General features: G+C 36.8%; 1 protein-coding gene across 1 annotated transcript in view; it reads left to right on the forward strand.

The window, feature by feature from the left end:
- The first annotated feature begins 306 nt into the window (after positions 1–306).
- The window catches only part of LOC125661602 (calcium and integrin-binding protein 1-like), a 28,163-nt gene continuing 5,203 nt past the window's right edge, over positions 307–23,266 (forward strand). The window contains exons 1-5 of the mRNA XM_048893668.2: positions 307–363; positions 1,661–1,695; positions 1,840–1,939; positions 7,325–7,472; positions 12,326–12,435. Coding sequence (XP_048749625.1) covers positions 307–363; positions 1,661–1,695; positions 1,840–1,939; positions 7,325–7,472; positions 12,326–12,435 — 450 coding nt within the window. The remainder of the gene's footprint in view (positions 364–1,660; positions 1,696–1,839; positions 1,940–7,324; positions 7,473–12,325; positions 12,436–23,266) is intronic.

Consider the following 23,266-nt stretch of genomic DNA (forward strand, 5'->3'; position numbering starts at 1 on the left):
AAGGTTGACAAGTAATTGTACATGTAAACAATGTTCAATATATAGCGACATGTGTACAATGTCACAGATAAACATCCGGCCAGATATAAAGCGAGATCCTGGTGAGGAATATTGTAACTGTCCGTAACACGGGATTAATCCTTCACTCATCGATACATCTGGAATAGTGGTTGTCATCATCAGCATCAGCTGGAATAGGTCGGGGGAACATTAACTGGAATAGGTCGGAGGGACATTAACTGGAATAGGTCGGGGGAACATTAACTGGAATAGGTCGGAGGAGAATTAGGTCTCTGGAGCACAATTATGGGGAACAAGGAAAGTGTGCCTGTGTTTACGGAGGATGAGCTCAGAATGTACAGGGTGAGACTGAGGATAAATTTGTCTGGTATTAGACGTTAGTCATGTAAGTTCACAGATTCTCTTCACGAGCAAATAAGCAAAATATATTTTATTTAAGGTACCTCAATACACGCATTATTGTCTGATAAAAGTTCATAAAGAGTATTTATTTCCATTTATTAGAGTTAAAACCAATATATTATCAAATGAACTTTTTTTTTCAAATGCACTTTTTAAACGTAAACAGAATTATATATCAACGTCAGAAAATTACAATTTTCCTTAAATAGCAAAATCTGAATTTCACAAAACTGGTTATAAACCGTTTCTTTATAAATAAATATATATATATATATATATATATATATATATATATATATATATATATATATATATACAAAATGTCAGTGAAAAATATTGATTGATTCCCTTCGAGAATTTTTCACCAGTTATAGGTAAAGTACCACAAATTTAGACCTATGCTTAGCAATTACGACCGAAGCAGTGATGGTTCTTTAACGTGCCAACACCTGCCTCCGTTTTGAAGGTCATATTCAAAAGAATGTGGTTGTCACTTCTGAATGCCGAGTGCTCGGCGAAGGAGCGATCACTCGTATGTTTTACGTCTTGTGATTTGACGCGGCCATGACACGAGCAGGGTTCAAACTCACGACTTCACGGTTACGAAGCGAATGCTCTACCACTGAGCTACTGAGATTGGTTCAGTGAAAATAAAGAAAATATATCTCATAATGGACACTCCGATTTGATAAAGACATTAATCGAAACAGAGTTATTGCCCCAGGATTCAATTTATTGATTATTTATATATAACTTAAAACTTTTGAAATATTTTATATTTACAGAATGACTTTAATTCTGGGGCAAGTTATAGAGTATAACCTGGTTTGGGTCAGTTTATGCTTTATAATCCGCGAAAAAACCAACACAATTTATGTTCCTATTATGCATGAATCTAATTAAATCACAGATTTAGCAAAATCTTATGACGTCATATTAGGAGGAAATTATTTAAAAACAGATTTACTAATAAAATCACATGAAAATTTGCTTTATTAAATTTTCTGTTGACTCAAACTTGTAATATAGAGTGCTGCTGGCTTCTAAAGGGAATTACATAATCAAACATGAAGGACGAAAGTTATAATCATATACATACATAAGTACACACACACACACACACATATATATATATATATATATATATATATATATATATATATATATATATATATATATATATATAATTATGTAACAGAAGAATATTGAAACCTGTCTAAGATATATCATTTTTCAGGATCTGACTGTTTTCTCTAAGAACGAAATTCGCCAGTAAGTAATGCAGTATTATTATCCATTATTTTACGTGATCGTTATTTCCTTAACGTTTATTTTATGGCATGAAAATTTAACATTAATTCTGAATTCTTCTCTTTTTTTAAACATCTAATTGATAATAATGGTAATATGATGCAGTGTTTACCAGAAGTTCCAAGCATTGGGGACCAAAGATAAACCTGTGACAAGGGACAGTAAAATCCCCAGGGAGGATCTTTACAGACTGAAGGAACTCAGGGTAAATATCTCCCTTATGTCTCCACAGTCAGTAAGGCACTGTGGAAAACCCTTGGGCTAAATATATCCATTGAGTTACACAGTGGGAGAAGACCAGGGCAATTATATTCACAGTGTCACACCATCATTAGAAAAAGTCAAGGTTAATATATTCAAGGCGATACACTGAGTAAATATATTTACGGTGATGGATTGTGAGAAAAACCTTTAAAGCAACTATATCAGTCATCTACAAAGCTCGGCCATTACAAAGATCAACGGAATGCCGCGGTCATTATTCTGCGATATACCTTCATACGTAATAACTGATTATGAGAAAATTGATACACATCTCGCTTGCACTTCGTGTTTATCTAATACAACAATAAAGTCGATAACTGATAATTCTATTTTATAATCATAAAAATTAATCAATATATGTTGCAAAACAAATTCATAAATGAGTGAAGAACAGTTGCCATTCAGTATAAATCAATTGGCCGCATTCCGAGATCGATATACATGTAAACAAACACGTAGTTGCACACACAGTTTTCTTGGACTGTGTATTCAAAGCAGTCAACATCAAACTAAATACAATATTTTTTAAAAATAGATCTAGTATACCCTACGATCTCAAATAGTCCGTTTCGGAAAATGTCATGACATCACGGTGACCTAATTCGTAGCTGTATAGGTAAACGTTCGGCTGTAGAGTTAACAGGCAGTAGAACCACCTACATCACTTCAACTCTACAGAAGAGGGCTATGCGAAAGGGGAGAAAAGCATCAACCGTATCTTCACCCGGACCGTCTTGTCCGGAATGTGGAAGGACGTTCCATAGGAGGATTGCATTTGTCAGCCATCTTCGAACCCACAACACTAAAAACAGAAATTAGCAGAGATGAAATTATGGTCATCTTCGACATCGAAGGACGAACTACATACATGTAGTAGAATTATAAAGAATAGAAATAAAGTTCTTGTTCTCGTGTATGTTGCAGGATAACCTCCTCGATCTCGAAATGTTGTTTGAAATACAACATGTTGAAATATAAAGCAACATTTCTCAACCTCGGAGGTTATCCTACAATATACATGTACATGAAGACACGATCTTTATTTCTTAATCAAACACCCCTCTCCAGTGCCTAGGGTAGCTATATACCTCTTCGTTTGTTCAAGGTGAATATATCTGATATTTTCAACATCAGACCAAAAATAAATTTGGGAAGTCCTAAATTGATACGATACGTTATGATTTTTGGCCGTCCTATGTAAATTTGCGTCTTTTTTCACTTACAAACTAGGTCTTGCCTTCTACCAATCAACAAAGATGGCCGTCAAGATATCGTTTTGTAAATTCTAGTAGGTGGTTTTGATGTTTGAAATCATTAAATGATATACTAAAACAAATAGTATGTACACTTCGCCTTCTGGACTCTCTGAATATTGCACTTCTCAGATAGGTAAAACATCTGTTAACAGAGAACAATACCTGTACAATGCCATATATCTACCCTCTGACATCTACCCTCTGACATCTAACCTCTGACAACTACCCTCTGACATCTAACCTCTGACAACTAACCTCTGACATCTAACCTCTGACATTTATTAAGTGCGGTGTGTCCAAGAATGACTTTAGCAGCATATTTTGATTTTGAATTTCTAAAAGACCAAACAGCTTGAAATGTCCACGGTAGATGCCTATATTTCCTCTCAGTGTAAATTTATCGTCTTCCTCTTCAGCGCATTGACAAAATAGCACACGTACAAATTCCATTGCACAATAATATACATAATGATATGCTCATCATTAATTTCAGATATCTTTACCTGTTTTGCATCATGTTCCCTTTTTATGCCACCGTTCATAGGATTCGGGGACATACTGTAATAGTTTTTGGTTCCTATGTTTGCCTGTATGTCCGCAGTAACTTTAACCTTGGTCATAACGTTTGAATGGATGGTGATGGATCTTTCACATGTGTATTTCTGGTGACAAAGCCTTTCTTTTGGTAACCAAATGTTCACCTCATGATCTGGACATCAGTGTTTCACAAACACATCTTCTTATTCTTTGAACAAATTGGATAAAACATCTTTTGTAAGGAAGTGTCACTGTCATTAGAAAGTAAATTAAGTTGATTTGACTTGTAAATGTTGATTTAATTCATTTCCAGTTTTAATAATCTAGATCAACATTGCCTTTGATTGATTGCATATTGTTTAACTTCCCTCTCGAAAATATTTCACTCAAAATTTAGGCCTATGCACGGCGCTGATGGCCATTGAACAGCGAGGGATCTTTATTGTGTCACACCTGCTGTGATACAGGGCTTTGGTTTTTGCGTTCTCATCCGAAGGACCGCCTCATTTAGACAACAAGCAAGGGGTACTGAGGACTTATTCTAACCCAGATTCCTACAGGAGTCTTTAAATATCACTTGAGACCTTTAAAAAAGCATTTTATATACATGTATTGGCAGTTTTGTGGCGGTGGGAAAGTTTTTGACTGAAAAACAAAACAAAAAAAACCGTGTCCGTGTTGTCTGCTTTTATTGCAAGTAGAACTACCATTTTAGTATAGATTTGTTTCTGCGAAAATTCATCAAATGTAGATAAAAGTTATGTGAAAATTCGTTATTGATAAAAGTGTTACTTACTCTTTGAATTTTCCCTTGTGTTGACTTTCCATGTAATTGATTATGTCAAAGTCACGTGATTCGCTACCGTGATTGACATTATTACGAATTTTAAACACACGGCAATGGTTTCATTTAACAAATCAATTAACTTACACTGTAAGTCAAACTATATTCAGTTGCGTATGAGGATTGTAGTGAAGAGGTAAATCCGCAGGAAGGGCTCTATGTCAAGGAGTAATAATACAGTCACCGAAGTATCACACCTGAATATTTCACGAGAGCAAAGTTCAATGCTAGTGATACGGTCACTTGAGTATCTCAAAACGGCGAAGTTACTGACTGATGATACGGCGAAGTTACTGACTGATGATACGGTGAAGTTACTGACTGATGATACAGTGAAGTTACTGACTGATGATACGGCGAAGTTACTGACTGATGATACGGCGAAGTTACTGACTGATGATACAGTGAAGTTACTGACTAATGATACGGCGAAATTACTGACTGATGATACGGTGAAGTTACTGACTGATGATACAGTGAAGTTACTGACTGATGATACAGTGAAGTTACTGACTAATGATACGGCGAAATTACTGACTGATGATACGGCGAAGTAACTGACTGATGATACGGTGAAGTTACTGACTGATGATAGGGCGAAATTACTGACTGATGATAGGGCGAAGTAACTGACTGATGATACGGTGAAGTTACTGATTGATGATACGGTGAAGTTACTGACTGATGATACGGCGAAGTTACTGACTGATGATACAGTAAAGTTACTGACTAATGATACAGTGAAGTTACTGACTGATGATACGGCGAAGTTACTGACTGATGATACGGTGAAGTTACTGACTGATGATACAGTGAAGTTACTGACTGATGATACGGCGAAGTTACTGACTGATGATACAGTGAAGTTACTGACTGATGATACGGCGAAGTTACTGACTGATGATACAATGAAGTTACTGACTGATGATATGATGAAGTTACTGACTGATGATACAGTGAAGTTACTGACTGATGATACGGCGAGAAGTTACTAACTGATGATACGGTGAAGTTACTGACTGATGATACGGTGAAGTTACTGACTGATGATACGGTGAAGTTACTGACTGATGATACAGTGAAGTTACTGACTGATGATACGGCGAAGTTACTGACTGATGATACAGTGAAGTTACTGACTGATGATACGGCGAAGTTACTGACTGATGATACGGTGAAGTTACTGACTGATGATACGGTGAAGTTACTGACTGATGATACGGTGAAGTTACTGACTGATGATACAGTGAAGTTACTGACTGATGATATGGTGAAGTTACTGACTGATGATACGGCGAAGTAACTGACTGATGATACGGTGAAGTTACTGACTGATGATACGGTGAAGTTACTGACTGATGATACGGTGAAGTTACTGACTGATGATATGGTGAAGTGAATGTACAAGAAACGTACAACATGACGTTCCTCTGAGAATCTTACAACAAATACACTATGATGCTATCACACAATAACTAACTTTAATGGTAATGGTGGCTTAGTGATTGGGGTTTTCGCTTCGCAACCAGGAGGCCCGTAAATGATCCTGGTGCCTCGTAAAACCTGCGAAGTTTAACACAGGTAGAGTGCTGGTGACGTCTCTCCATGAGTGAAAAATTATACGTACAACAACATACAGGAAACAAAGATGCTGAGTATTCACAATGCGAAACTAAGATATGATTGCCTGAGTATTCACAATAACAAACTAAGATATGATCTCCTGCGTATTCACAATGACAAACTAAGATGTGATCGCCTCAGTATTGACAATAACACACTAATATATGATCTCCTGAGTATTCACAATAACAAACTAAGATATGATCTCCTGAGTATTCACAATCAAAAACTAAGATATGATCTCCTGCGTATTCACAATAACAAAATAAAATATGACCGCCTGCGTATTCACAATAACACACTAAGATATGGTCGCCTCAGTATTCACAATAACACACTAAGATGTGATCTCCTGCGTATTCACAATGACAAACTAAGATGTGATCGCCTCAGTATTGACAATAACACACTAAGATATGGTCGCCTCAGTATTCACAATAACACACTAAGATATGGTCTCCTGAGTATTCACAATAACAAACTAAGATATGATCGCCTGAATATTCACAATAACACACTAAGATAATATGGTCTCCTGAGTATTCACAATAACAAACTAAGATATGTTCGCCTGAATATTCACAACAACAAACTAAGATATGACCGCCTGCGTATTCACAATAACAAACTAAGATATGATCGCCTGAGTATTCACAATAACACACTAATATATGATCGCCTGCGTATTCACAATCACAAACTAAGATATAGTCTCCTGAATATTCACAATCACAAACTAAGATATGGTCTCCTGAGTATTCACAATCACAAACTATGATCTTGATCATATGGTGGTTTGAGTATATCAAAGCAAAAAACTTGTATGCTGATTATATGGTTGTTTGAGTATTTCACAGTAAGCTTACATGTTCATGATCCGGTCGCCTAAGTATTTCATTACAACAACCTCTTGAGATCGCAATAATAATGATACGGAAATATCGTCCAAGGTATGAGAGATGCACGGACTTTAAGCCCACCCTTTCCCAAACCTAGTGGTCTGTGATTTTCTCCTTCAGTGCCTTTCGTGTGTATTTAACTCACCCTAGTTGTTTTTCTTCTTTAGATAAACCCATTCAAAGATCGGATGGTGACTGTGTTCTCTTCCAGCAAAGACGGAAGTATGACATTTGAGGACTTTTTGGATATGATGTCTGTCTTCAGCGAAAAGTCGACTAAACAAATAAAAGCAGAATATGTTTTTAGGATATACGGTAAGTTCTTTCTATACGATGACAATATCTACAACTGGATCTATATCATCATGCTTGGGTGGGCATGTTAAATAATCAAGGGTTAATATACAGTACCTGGCCATTGAAATGGTTGACGTAACGCACCGCTTGAAACGTAAGCATTGCAATGAAAGTGTTTTTATCTTTTTTATTCCCAGTACTTTGTAGCCTGGAGATCATGAGTTCGAGCCCCGCTCATGCCATTGAGCATCAAACATAAGACGTTAAAATTGCTCCGTTGCCAAACGCTAGGCATTTGGAAGTGAAAATGACATTAAAAATGGAGGTCCCGTGTCGCGGCAGGCGTTGGCACAACAAAGAATCAATCCAGTACTCTGTTGCACATCCCTTTTACATCTCAGAATTGAAACATATGAACTCTTAAGTTTTTGTTCAGGGACCTTTATGATTATGAATGTTATTTACATGTCTTTCATTTCTGATGATTTTAGTTAGGAGATTTTGAAGACCAAAACGACATTGACTGTTATTTGCAGTTTTCCATTGTCGAGTTGCAATAGATGAACTAGTGTGTTATCGTCCTGAAATAAGTAGTCGTCATTTTGATAATGATGAACAATACCTGGGTGTTTTGTGTTCAACATGTACTTCTGTTAATCAATATTCGTATCAACATATGAGAATGTTCCGACTCTTTCATGAGTGACGTCCCCCACCCCCACCCCACCCCAGATTACGGAGTAATTTGTTTCCAAAGACAGCAACACTCCGGTCGCCGGACACCGATCGGTGTTCACCAAATGTACACCGTTTTGATTACTGACAATTTGTCATCTTTTTCCAATTGTTATTCACTGTCCAGTCTAACCTTTACACCAGTTCACATGGCGAGTACGATTTTCAGAGCAAACAGTCAAAGCTTTCCTCGTTTCCTTCGTGCAAAGTTGGAAAACCTCAACCGCCCTCTAACTGTTCGTGAAGATTCCAGTAATGTCATTCAAATTTGTAGTCTGTTGGATTCAACGAGAATTTTGCGATCACGACGAGCATATATTTTTCAGGATGGACTGTAGCTGCAGAACTGCAGCTCTCTGAGAAAATATTGGGACAGACCAGAGAGCTACAGGTCCACCCCTTAAAATCATCTTGATGTTCGACTTACGGCGCACAAAAAAGTGCGCACGGTGGAGGCCTCACATCGTTGTATTCTTGTAACGCCGTCTAAAAAAGTTAAAGTTGTATGGTCTGAATTTCGACAATTTTTTTTCACCTTGTAAAACCGCTGTTAAAACATCGCACATGACTTGTCATGCATTATTTCATCTGTTTTAACCAGAATTATTTTATTTTATATCGGTGTTTATAAACAACCGTCACTCGTTCAGTTCAGACTTTCAGATCATCGGTGATCTTGTCTGTGTAAAGGCTGTGTATTTTGTTACAACAGTATCGTGCCATAAGTTTAAGATAAATAAAAATATTAAATACCTCATAGTAATTCGTTGTTTTACGCAATTTCAGCCTTAAAGTTAGGCAATTGGAATTGCGTTTGATTTATATACCTCATGTTGGAATTCCCCTGACCCACGTGGGGCTATTTATAGACGCCTAACAGACAAATTTATAATTAATGCGTACCCACCATTATTTACTTTTTAAATTATCTTCTCACTGTTTTCTTAAACAAATGTTTTCAAGCACGTAATTAAGGGAAATTTAATAACTTTAAAAACTGTTTAATCTGCTTTTAAAGTAATTATGTACAATGCATTAACATCGGATCATATAGATTTAATATATAAAAAAATCCTAATATACCTTCAAATATTCATTAAAGCCCCATACGACCCGAAAACTCAAAACTTCTAATGACTTCGCTCTCTGATCGGTCCCAATATTTGCAGCTAGGTAGACCGCTACATAATTAAAATACATGTTACTGAGGTGTTCATTTTCATTTTCTCGTTAGCGAACATGCACATATTATTTTGTTAATAGATAGGAAACCGTCTTAGTTATGAAAGATTTGGTAAATGATGTTCAAAATTTATTAACTAGCCAGTTAAACCGAATCTATAGATAATTAAGAATTTTTCACTCATATTGAGACGTCACCAGTTGTAGGTGAAGCACAAGATCTATGCTTACGACCGTAGCAGTGAGGATTCTTTAACGTGCCAACGCCTGTCGCGACACGAGACGTCATTTTTAAAGATCATCCTCACCTTTTGGCGAAGGAGCAATCAGAATCTGTTTACGTCTAAAGTTTGATGAGTTCATGGTACGAGCGGACCTCTAACTCACACCTCCCGGAAAGTGGGCCTCGAATTCACATCTCCCGGTAAGCGGACGTCTAACTCACACCTCCGGTTAGCGGGCCTCTAACTCACACCTCCCGGTTAGCGGGCCTCTAACTCACACCTCCTGGTAAGTGGGCTTCTAACTCACACCTCCTGGTAAGTGGGCTTCTAACTCACACCTCCCGGTTAGCGGGCCTCAAATTCACATCTCCCGGTTACGAAGAAAACGCTCTACCCCTGATTGAACGCGACTGCTCAAATGTCCTACAAGTTTTGTTTCAAACCTTTTAGAATTTGCATTTGAATTATGTACGCAGCACTGTCTGTGGATATAAAACACATTTCAATATACATTTCAATATACAGTGTAATGGGGATTCAAATACTTTTCAATACGGGACTTTCGAGATACGGATTCACTTTGACTTTTATCGCGTGTTGAACGTAATTTATTCCAGTTTACAATAACAACTTAACATTTTCTCACCAGAGGGCGCGTTATGCAAGCTTCACATACACCTCCGTCATCGCTTGGAATCACGTGACAGGGGCATCGGCAAGTATCTGACATTGGGGAGGCGAACTGGATCGAAAGAGGGGTGTAACTAACATGTTTTGACCCCTGCGTGATAATATAATCGCCTGATAAAAACAGCCATTCTCGTTTTCTTCTGGCTACAGGTGATACATCAGGCTCTTTTCATAGCCCACTGACACTTTGTTAAGTACATTTTTACCATTTAGCTGCTTGTCTCTTATTAGTCACCTACACTTTGTAAACCAAAGGGGACGATAACTTTCTTCTCCATCTGTCCCTCTGTCTGCAAGTCTGTCGCACACTGGTTTTCCAGACTTTTCCCGTTGTGTGTGGATTCATTTGAAACTGTCTGCGTAGTTTCCGAGTGTTTGCCACAGACCAAGTTCGAATTTCGTAACGTTTGATGGACAAGTTTTAAAGAAATTAATTTTCATATTTTTCGTTTTTATTCGTCGGGATTGTGATCCGATGGAAATGTGGTAAAAATTAGTAGGACGTCTGAATAATGGCAGTCGACGAGCGTCGATCGCTGATTTTGATCGTTGATTCACTGATTCGAAATTTCAAGTTCATTAATCACAAAAGAAATGAAAAAAATATATCAAATCTGTTAATTACACGAGCATTTTGGTGTAGTCAGTGAGTGAAGTCTGATACGTCGGCAGTTCTCAATTTACCGCATTCCTGCAGTCGCGGGTATTTGAAATCGGACTTCAAACAGTTGATAGTAAGCAATGTTTTTGAAATCCTTTATAATAATAAATATGAATGTTATATCGGTGTGTTGTTTTGGGTCTCATTTGCACGATTATTTAAATATTTCCCCCATATATTTTGTTGTATGAATAACAAAACATTAAATTAATTCGACACTGGCAAACATAGTGACTTGTTACAAATGTATCAGGTCACAGTTCAAAGTCAAACAACATATTATGTACATTTCCTCGAATATTAAGTACGGTCGTCAATTAATGGGGTCGCCGGTCGGGGACAAGTAAAGTGCTTTCAAAATGCTTGTTTTACAAGTTTTATCGTATTTTTACAATCTTTCTTACTTTTGATTCCATCTTTACATTAACACATGAATACCCTACATTCATGCGCATATTACGAAATAGTTCCAAATTTAGGATCAGAAAACGACGATTTTATACAATTTATTGTAAGTATCAATTTAATAGCACCAATAGCATTTCATAATATGACTAAATATTTAGTCCAAAACATAAATGTTGGATATTAGAAACTTTTACCAGATTTCTGTAAAAAGTTGTTGACCGAGCGTTGTAGCGTGAGTAGCGCACGGAACTCTGGGTAGAGAATGACAACTAAGTAAACAATCAATGTCAACTTTGCCCTACAATTGGTTACTATCACGTGACCACTGTGTATAAAATGTCAATTCTAATCGGTCGTTCTGGCACATCCCGAAAGTTCCGTATTTGAAATATTAGATGTGCATTCGTGTAGATTTATCAATTAGATAAACCCACCACTATTGCATATATACGTAAATGAATATCGGACGCAATCAGCGTATATACTTTCACTTTGTCACGGTATGGTACAAGACTGTACACCTGTTTTAAAAACACAGTTCAATGATTGAATCCTTATAACATCTGATACATTTCCACTTAAGGTAAAACCTTACCATGATGATTTAAGGATATGGCGGGTTGATTCAAGTGCAACATGTTTTTTCAATTCAAGAATACCCCTTTCCCAAACAAATAACTAAAACGTGTACTGATCAATTGATGTAGGTTACGAAAACATTCATAACTTTAACATAAAGTAAAGTAAAATAAAGTACAATTTATTTTTCATAAGCCACAAATAGTAATCACACACATTACCCGGACCCACATATCAAATTTATACTGTAAATCACAATGATTATTACACAAAACTTTAAATAAACAGTTGAATTCTTTCAGGTATTAAAAAGGGCGTGTTGTTTTGTACTTCAGGAATCTTTCTTGAATAATGTCATGATTTTGAAATATCTTTTTATTAACAAAATGCAGATTTTGATGAAGACGGCTATTTGGGCTGGGAAGACATTAGGACAGTCATAAGTTTACTGACAGGAGAGGAGAAACTTAAAGAGACCGACATGTATCAGCTCATAGAGAATGTGAGTACAACTCATGGAGAATGTGAGTACAGCTCATAGAGAATGTGAGTACAGCTCATAGAGAATGTGGGTACAACTCATAGAGAATGTGGGTACAGCTCATGGAGAATGTGAGTACAGCTCATAGAGAATGTGAGTACAGCTCATAGAGAATGTGAGTACAGCTCATAGAGAATGTGAGTACAGCTCATGGAGAATGTGAGTACAGCTCATGGAGAATGTGAGTACAGCTCATAGAGAATGTGAGTACAGCTCATAGAGAATGTGAGTACAGCTCATGGAGAATATGAGTACAGCTCATAGAGAATGTGAGTACAGCTCATGGAGAATATGAGTACAGCTTATAGAGAATGTGAGTACAGTTCATGGAGAATCTAAGTGCAGCTCAGAGAGCTCGAGTACAATTCAGGGAGGATGTACGTGCTTCACAAGGAGGATGTACAGTCCTGTGTGTACTAGTATGTAAGTACTATGTTAAGGAACTAAGTACAAATCAGTACGTACATGTATACAGATCAGGGAGGATGTGCGTATGTACATAGATCAGGGAGGATGTGAGTATGTATACAGATCAGAGAGGATGTAAGTATTTATACAGATCAGGGAGGATGTACCTACGTATACATATCAGGGAGGATGTGAATACGTACACGTATACAGATCAGGGAGGATGTGAGTACGTACACGTATACAGATCAGGGAGGATGTGAGTACGTATACAGATCAGGGAGGATGTGAATACATATACAGATCAGGGAGGATGTGAGTACATATACAGATCAGGGAGGATGTGAGTATGTATACAGATCAGGGAGGATGTGAGTACGTACACGTATACAGATCAGGGAGGATGTACCTACGTATACATATCAGGGAGGATGTGAATACGTACACGTATACATATCAGGGAGGATGTGAGTACATATACAGATCAGAGAGGATGTGAGTATGTATACAGATCAGGGAGGATGTGAGTATGTATACAGATCAGGGAGGATGTATGTACGTATACATATCAGGGAGGATGTACGCACGTATACAGTATTTCTTGCGGAACAGTGTAAACATTTTATTTATTCATCTAGATGTTTATCTCCTTTATCCCATCCCTGCTTCTTTCTGCTCTCACCTCCCTCCCCTGTCTCTCTCCGCGGAAGAGGTATGTTTTTGTATCAAGGAAAGGTTCCAAAATATATTAGGTGGACAACACTACGTATACCAACTGACCAACAGACAGGTGCGAAACATCGAAACATCTACAACAGACAGGTGCGAAACATCGAAACATCTAACAGACAGGTGCGAAACATCTAACAGACAGGTGCGAAACATCTAACAGACAGGTGCGAAACACCGAAACATCTAAACATCTAACAGACAGGTGCGAAACACCGAAACATCTAACAGACAGGTGCGAAACATCTAACAGACAGGTGCGAAACACCGAAACATCTAACAGACAGGTGCGAAACATCTAACAGACAGGTGCGACACATCGACACATCTAACAGACAGGTGCGAAACATCGAAACATCTAACAGGGCGACATAAAAGGCATACGTGGTTGGGATGGTACTCGGTTTGCCCGGGTCTTACATTGCTAAACAATAATGAATGCAAAATATATATAGAATATCACACTCTAATGTTGATCTCGGACCTGGGATTGGCTCGAGGGGCAATCCCAGGTCTGAGATCAACATTAGAGTGTGATATTGTTTATATCATATACCTAAAACACAACAAGTTGATAAACATTTTTTTAAAAATTGGGAGGGGGGGGGGTATTGACCCAAACATAAATACATGGTATACTGTACAACGATATTTGACTATTTCATTCCTTCAGTGAGTTTACTTTAATGGTTATGTTTCCAGTACTATTGGCATTATGAAACATGCTAAAGTCTGGGTTTTGTAGCTTTATTCCACTGCTGGTCACAATAATTGGATGATTAATCATGGACATCCCCTCATGTGGTCTAGAATCTGAACGTTTTTGAACTGCTTGGCTGAGAAACTCGTCATATCTATCGCTGTGCTGTTCATGTACATGTATATACTATTAAGCAGCTCCTAGGGGCTTGCTAATGAATACTAAAATAGGAAATAAGTGAATTATTTTTATTTCTTTTTTCGGATTTACCAAACTCGCCCGTTTTCATTATTTCATGTAATTTGTAAGAGTTGTAGAACTTTGTTTACGTGGCGTCATCGTATGAACGGGAATGTTTACAGATCTGATGCTGCTATTTATTTGCTTAGGGAATGTTACCTTATACTGAAGTAAGTTTTTTTTTTACCGTTTCCCATCTGTTTAGCATCTATAAGTAGTTGAAAAACGTCGGAAGATATTGGTTCTGCTTTTATCGTTTTATTGCCAAGTCCTCGGGATTTTAGATTTCAGAAATCGTTTTAATTTTCTACATCAAAATTACCATAAATTAACATTTTGATCTCCATTAGGACCGGGAATTTCTAATAATGCTTTAGTATCACCCTCCATAATCCTCCTACTGTTTTCTGTCGCCTAGAACGTTGATTGTTTTGAAATGAAGTTAAACGTGCTATGTTCTAAATAAACAATTGTTACTTGGGTTACCCTCCTTTGCTTAGATACTCGCTACAATTTAGCGCTGTTTTTGAAAACGTTTTTATTTAATTTTTCTGCTTAAATTAAATTTTGTCGTGGAAGAAAGTATTATATTTGAAAAAAATTGTGTCTAACATCATTTTTTCATGTAGTTATGTTAGATTTTAAAAGATTAAAGAAGAAATAGCCATTTGAAATTTGAGGGCGAGACAGCCCCTTGACAACGGGCCGAGACAGAGATATATCATATACCTAGTAGTGTATCAGCCCTGATACACCTATCTTGGCTAAGGTGAGACAGCTGCAAGTAGGTAGGGCTGTCTCGACCTAAGGGCCGAGATATCTCTGTCTCAAGTAACAACTGTCTATTTAGAACAATAACACGTTTAACTTCATTTCAAAACAATCAACGTTCTAGGCGACAGAAAACAGTAGGAGGATTATGGAGGGTGATTCTGAAGCATTTTCAGAAATTCCCGGTCCTAATGGAGATAAAATGTTAATTTACGGCAATTTTGATGTAGAAAACTGTTTTAAAACGATTTCTGAAATCTAAAATCCCGAGGACTTGGCAATAAAACGAGAAAAGCAGAACCATTATCTTCCGACGTATTTCAACGACTTATAGATGCTAAGCAGATGGGAAACGGTGGAAAAAAACCCAACTTACTTCAGTATAAGGTAACATTCCCTTTAGCAAAGAAATAGCAGCATCAGACGTTCATACGATGACGCCACGTAAACAAAGTTCTACAACTCTTACAAATTATATGAAATATTGAAAACGGGCGAGTTGGTAAATCCGAAAAAAGAAATAAAAATAATTCACTTATTTCCAATTTTAGTATCAATTAGCAAGCCCCTAGGAGCTGCTTAATAGAATATGCATGTACATGAACAACACAGCGATAGATATGACGGGTTTCTCAGCCAAGCAGTTCAGTTAATATTCTAGACCACATGAGGTCCATAATTAATCATCCAATTACCGTGACCAGCAATGGAATAAAGCTACAAAACCCAGACTTTAGCATGTTTCACAATGCCAATAGTACTGGAAACATATCCATTAAAGTAAACTCAGTGAAGGAATGAAATAGTCAAATATCGTTGTACAGTATACCATGTATTTATGTTTGGGTCAATACCGAGTGATCTCGGCCCTCGCCCTACGGGCTCGGGCCGATATCAACTCTCGGGGCCAATCCCAGGTCCGAGATCAACATTAGAGTGTGATATTCTATATATCTCGGCCCTTAGGGCGAGACAGCCCTACCTACTTGCAGCTGTCTCACCTTAGCCAAGATAGGTGTATCAGGGCTGATACACTACTAGGTATATGATATTAATAGAATCCTTCATAAGTACGAGTGTGGGATAGGGAAATTCCACCGAGGGGACAAGATTCGCAGTCTAGGACGAGGCTTTGCCGAGTCCTAGACAGCGAATCTTGTTCCAGAGGTGGAATTTCCCTATCCCACACGAGTAAATAATGAAGGATTATTTTTCTCACATTTTACCTACAGTTTAGTGTATAAATTTAGGAGCTTTGAGAAAATTCTAAATTATCAAAATCCTCATTTGAACTTCGATGCCAAAACTAATTAGATAGGCAGAAAGAGCATACCCGAAAATGGTTTACACTGTAAGTGTAAACTAAAAAACCTAAGGTTGTCCGCCAGAAAGCTATATAAATTAAAATTCAAAGATAACAATGCAAAATATTTTTACTTCACCGTGTAACGTAAATCTTCACCGTGTAACGTAAATCATAGAAAATATATGACGTCACAATCAAATGACGTCGCAGCAGTGTGAGACAGAAAAATCTCACATGGCTGTCTCACATGGGTAAAGTCAATCTCACACTGGTGATTATGTGAGAAACAGATATGCCAAACACTTGCCTAGTGTGATAAATTATAGTAACACCAATGATATTTACAAAATAAATCCTTTAATTACTTGCCCTATCAATTTGCCACCTGACTAGGTGGATGCTAGGTCACTTGCTTATTCACTTGTCAAGTGAACCCGTGGTCGCTGGCTGTTTGTCTCTCAGTTAGATAACTCAGAACTCCGGAGGTCTGTATCGTTAACTCGTGCATGAAATAACTCAGAACACCGGAGGTCTGTATCGTTAACTCGTACATGAGATAACTCAGAACTCCGGAGCACAGGTGCTTGTGGACAGGACTTCCGGTACCCCCCTTCTTGTATTTTTAAATGTTCAATTCCTTGGGTATTCCGGACGTATTTTTGATAAAATATGTAACTTCAAAGTTTATATATTTCAATGGAATACACAAATCTCGCATAGAAACCGTTTTTAAAAATGTCATATCACCGATCATAATATATGAACAAGGTGTGCAACTCAGCCAGCGACATGTTGAAAAAATCTACACCTCGCTGAGAAATCCTATCGAAAAAACACCAATAATGCACATACCAACTGAAAAGAACGGTCGTTCTAAATCTACTGATGATTCGTGGATTAAATGTATCGGTATTTGGTGCGCAATAATTACTTCACATCGCTCAATTTCATCGTTTTAACCTCGCCACTTCTCATTTCGGACTATAACGAACGGAAGTTGTGATGTTGGAATATTTCTGTCGCAGCCAACTATTTTTAGAACGAGAAAACCCGAGACATGTAATGATTAATGATACAGGCCTGTCTTCTATAACAGTGCAATGCTTAGTTTTGCAGCTCGATTTGGTATTTGGGCATCGCAACTGGCATGGAACTGTACTTTGATCTCGTATGAAAAAACGTGCAGGTAGTTTTTGGGAAAGTATTTTCCATGCTGTGTTTTCCTTTTGATTGACGATCTACGAATTCGGGATAGTGAATACGGCTGATAGAAAATTTCCATTTCTACATGCTTGTATCAGCAATTTCCAGTAGGTCTAACTTTATGCATACACCAGCTTCCAAGGTATCACACCGGTAATTATTCTCGATGTATCTAATAAGGATGGGGAGGGAGGTTAATTAAAATTGATGCCAAACTACCGACAGCGGAAAACAATATCATGGCATTTTTTCCCACCTGCACAATGCTACCCTCAAATCACATGTATGTAAACAGCCCAAGTGCACTCCGACAAGTAGCCTGTTACTAACATCATAAAACAGCGAGATAAAAAATTTAACTCATCTTCAGTAGTTTTACAAAACTGACAAAAACAACAATCTTTTGGAATGCATGGTTTTGAATATTCACCAGTTTCAATTTCTAAAGGGTGGGCAAATATTCTTAGCTATTTAAAACGTACTACTCTCACAAATGGAAATTTCAAATGGTTTTATTAGTTTTAATTCATAGTTCTTTCTGATTTTACTGTAAAATAGTAATTTTCCATGTTTAGAAAATTTCGTGGTTTTGAAGTTGTATATTTTAACTCTATCAATATAGTGATTCTTCAAGTAGATGGAAAATATGCTTTCATTAATATCTATGATGATGGGAGATTTAATTTATATTTTAATTCTTAAGAGAAAAAATAATGGGAAATGAGAGAAATCAGGTGTGGAAAGTACATGTAATCATACTACGTACAGAACTACAATGCAAGTTAATAATTTCGCAAATAAATGAGGAGAGGGAGGCGTGAGCAGAATCTACTTTTATTGGTCGTTTGCCTATATTTTATAAATGTACTCTAACTTTTGAATTGCCGAATCTCCATATCGTTTTATATTTTACCTTAATTTTATGTATTTGTGTGAATATTTCACTTTAATCGCTTTTCTTGTGAAATTTTTAACGTGAATAGCTTTTCACGTGAAATTCGTGTGAAATTGTTCGTGTGAATTTCACATGAAGAAATTTCACGTGAAATTCGTGTGAATCTTTTCACGTGAAATTCACGTGAATCAACGTTCACATTATTTCCTTGCGAAAATCAAATCACATTAAAATTTTCGCAAGGAACTAATGTGAAAAGTGATAGAATGCTTTTCACGTGAAATTCATGTGAAAAATTTAACGTGAATTTCATGTGAATTGCTGTTCACGTGAAATTCATGTGAATATTTTAACGTGAATTTCATGTGAAAAGTGATTCACGTGAAATTCATTTGGACATATTAACGTGAATTTTACGTGAATCACTTTTCACGTGAAATTCACATGAAATTTACGTGAATTTCACGTGAAAGGTTTATGTGAATTTCACGTGAACAGCATTTCACGTGAAATTCACGTGAGGCACATTCTTACACCGACAGCAAAAAAATCCCGCGCACAAAGATCTTGAAATATTGTTCATTTGCTCTTTGAACAGCTTCATTAAATTTTGAAGACATATCATACATGTATGTTGACATTCTTATAACAATGTAATTTAAATGAGTCCCCTCAATACGTTTAAAAACAGGGCCGTAAATTACATGGAGGCGGAGGAGGCAGCTGCCTCCTCCAACTTTTGAGCCAAAAAAAATTAAAATTTAAAGTTCATTAGAATTTATGTTGTTTCCAATAACTAAGAACATGATACCTCCCTTAAAAAGCATTCCAAATCTTTCTTTTAGAATGAGTTAGTCAAGTAACATCTTAGAAGGCCCTAGAATCAAGGATTTTGCACGAAACGTGTTCAGTGTGCACAAAATGTGCTCAGCGTTTGGGGGCCTGGGCGGCCCCCAGACCCCCGCCTAATTTCCTGCCTCCTCCAAATTGAAGGTTAATTTACGGCCCTGAAAGAAACTAAACATAGTGCGCATGAATACAAGATGTAAGCAACAGGCGATTGTACATTTTTTTTTTTTTTTTTTTTTTTTTTTTTTACATGCGACGTACGTGTGTATAAATATATCAACTACAAAAATAGATTCGTAAACATGAAACAAATAACTTGTAAGTAAATATTTTAGAGGAAAGAAAGTAATATCTCGCTTTCTTAAGTTGGAAAAGCATAGTAAATATTTGAAAATGGTATTGGTATATTAGGACCGATCAGACTCCCCGTCGAGGCCTCTTCGAAAGTGTGTCAAAGTTAAAACCATGTGACTATTTCTGTGGGAATCTACCGGGGTGATACGAGTAACGCACGTTCAGTTTGTTATTTTTTCTACAGTCAGATATAGATAATCACATTTACGGTGATTACCGTATTTTGCCGAATATATTTAATACGCATCCCCTTTTGCCAAGTTTTGGGGCGTGTACAGTGGCGGATTTAGAGGGGGTCGCAACCGTCGCGCGCCCACCCTAAAATTTTCAAATTTAAGGTAAATCGCGGTATCTTGTTTAGGAAAATGTACTAAACGATAAAAGAAGCAATAATTTCTTCCACTCCCGGAGAAATAAATTATAAAATCTTTTGATTCCTTGAATCACTTTATTGGGAGAACTTAATTTTTTCCAAAAACCCTTAAAATTTGGGTCATTTTATTAATTTAACCTTATTAAAATGATAGAAAATAGTACAAATGACTAAATAGGAGAAATATTTCAAGCCCCATAAAATCTGTAAAATCCAGGAGCTTTCGGGGGCTTCGCCCCCTGGACCCCCACGAGGGCTTCGCCAAGGACCCACTGCCTCATAAAGTGGCGCCTCCCGTAACCGTAATTCCTGGACCCGCCCCTGCTGTAAATTGTGGAAATACCATTGTTCGTGTGTACAATCGCATTTACTCATTTAGCTTCACGAGATTTCTTTGTGGAAATAATGCAGGTTCTCAAAATAGCATGCACTAGAATTTGTATACAGTGCAACAAATTTGTTTTTAAGAAAACGGCAATCTTGTCCTTATACACTCTACATACCAGTATTTAAAAAAAAAATGTTTTACGCTTTTAGATACATGTAGGTAAACAACGCAGCGAAAAATTATTTCAGGACCTAAGTTCTAAATAATTAGCAAATTACAGAGTAAACAGACAACAGACAAAAATTGATACAGATTTCTGACCTAATTATTTGTGATAAAAATAAAATTGTATTTGTTTGGCGATATTGTCATGGCCGTTTACACTGTAATCAAAATTGCAATATAACAGATACTGACAGAGCTGTGGACAAATATGATACATGTGCATCAGATAAGATATGCTACATGTTTATAGATACATATAATGCGCCGAACATACAATATGGCAGCATATATCAGATGTAAAATACACAATTATGAAATAAAATATTATCTTTATCCGATGAGCCTGGAAAAGACAGTACACACCGGAGACAATATTTTAATCAAAATTATACGTCACAAATTCCAGTCGATAGTTAATGAACACTGCCAAGTTATTCACTGTTCCATTAACGCCGTCCAACGACACATTCCATTTAATTTATGTTGCAATGAGCATACATCGCTTTCCATGGCCATGACGCTGTAAAAGAAAAAACACAAGCCGAAAAAAAAGATCTACAATTATTATGGGATTGGGAGGGAGGGATATTTTTTTGCCTGTACCAAAGTTGGATGCTGAGACAGAAAAGGAAGTAAATATGACAGCATATATCAGATGTAAAATACACAATTATGAAACAAAATATATTATCTTTATCCGATGAGCCTGGAAAAGACAGTACACACCGGAGACAATATTTTACTCAAAATTTTGCCAAATGGATCCCAGGACTCAGTCATGGGAACCATCCGCCAATACTACAAGGCGGCAATTTTGCATTCACTAGATATATAATTTTTTAGCTTGTATGTACCATGTACACAATGTCAGCCAAATAGATATAGATATATATATCATAGCTTCTATGTACACCAATTGATACCCAGATTTAATATGCACATGAATGTCATAATGCACATGTGCCAGATATACCAAAATAACTGGCACGATGTATATAAATTTAAGATAGATATAGATGACAATTTCTGAAAACTGACCATGACTCGCCAGTATATGTAAAAATTCATTCAAGGATAAGTTCGAGTAGATGTAGTGACGAATTGCACGATAGCATTTTCCCAAGAGTTGATGAGAATACTATTTCCTAGATCTGACAAGTGTACCCTATCCATTCTAAATAGCCTCTTGTAAGATACCTGAATATCAGGGTATTTAATGGAGGCACCATGAAGTTGGTTTAGAACAAAAGTTGCAATTGCACTATTAATTCTCTTTTTTGCTTTTTCACCTTCAAAATTTGACAATGACTTTCTCCAATTGCCGCGAGGTAAAATATAGGACCACACAATTAGTGTATTTGGCAGATCTTTACCTAATTGTGCTAACGCAAGTTTCATAAATTTTTGGATGCCTTTAAGGGTATTTTGAGGATCGCCTATGTTATTACCTCCACAATGTAGAATCAAAATAGATGGAGGGCTATGAGATTTCGACATTCTTGCAACAACTGAAGACAAATTCTCCCAAACCATCCCCCTTTTACCATTCCATATAATAGCAAACTGCTTCAAACCAAGGTCTAACTGATTGGTGTTTTCTGCATATTGCTGTGCCCAGTGAACAATTGATGAACCAATGATCCACACAGAGTCTGAAAATGTTTATGTGAAATTGAAATTTATGGTCAAATATAGGATTTAAAGGCAGATGAATTCCATCTACCCATTTGTTTAATCTGTAGTTCTGAAAAACCCCTGAGGTACAAATAAGTTGCCCCACCAATACGAAACGAATGAGATTTGTAGGAATTGCTAGGTATATCTAGAAATTTCTGTGATTTATGTAGCATACATGAAAATTGATATTGAGTTAAGGGCTTAGCATTGTAATGTGCAAACAACTACTTCCCTTGAATGCTTCGACGGAGATCAGTAAATTGTTATAACATTTCAAACAACACCAAAGAATTTAGATTTTTCATTATTCTAACGGAATTACCCTTCCCAAACTGGTCAGTTTTGGAACACTGAATTAAAACACAGATTTGGTCTTCAAATATTTGAATATGATTTGTTCCCAATGACACTACTTCACTCACCCTCAAAAAAAGCGAAAAATGCAAGAAGGAATGCTGACTGGAATAATTGGGATTCATACGAAGAGTAAGTCAACACAGGAATGATTTTGATTATTTGTGTAAGCAAAGATAATGTAATGGGTTGCCTATTATCCACAACTTCCCGAGTTCTCTTAAAACCAACCATCAACTTTCGAACCAAAAAGCATTCAGTTGGATTTTCCCAACCATGTAAGTTGATCACGTTACTTAAACCACTCATATAACACTTTGCTGTGTCAGACCTGATTCTTTCATAAAGGCTATAAAATTTACAACATGAACTAAAGGGGG

The sequence above is a fragment of the Ostrea edulis genome, chromosome 8, assembly GCF_947568905.1.
Source record: "Ostrea edulis chromosome 8, xbOstEdul1.1, whole genome shotgun sequence".
NCBI classification, from domain to species: Eukaryota; Metazoa; Mollusca; class Bivalvia; order Ostreida; family Ostreidae; genus Ostrea; species Ostrea edulis.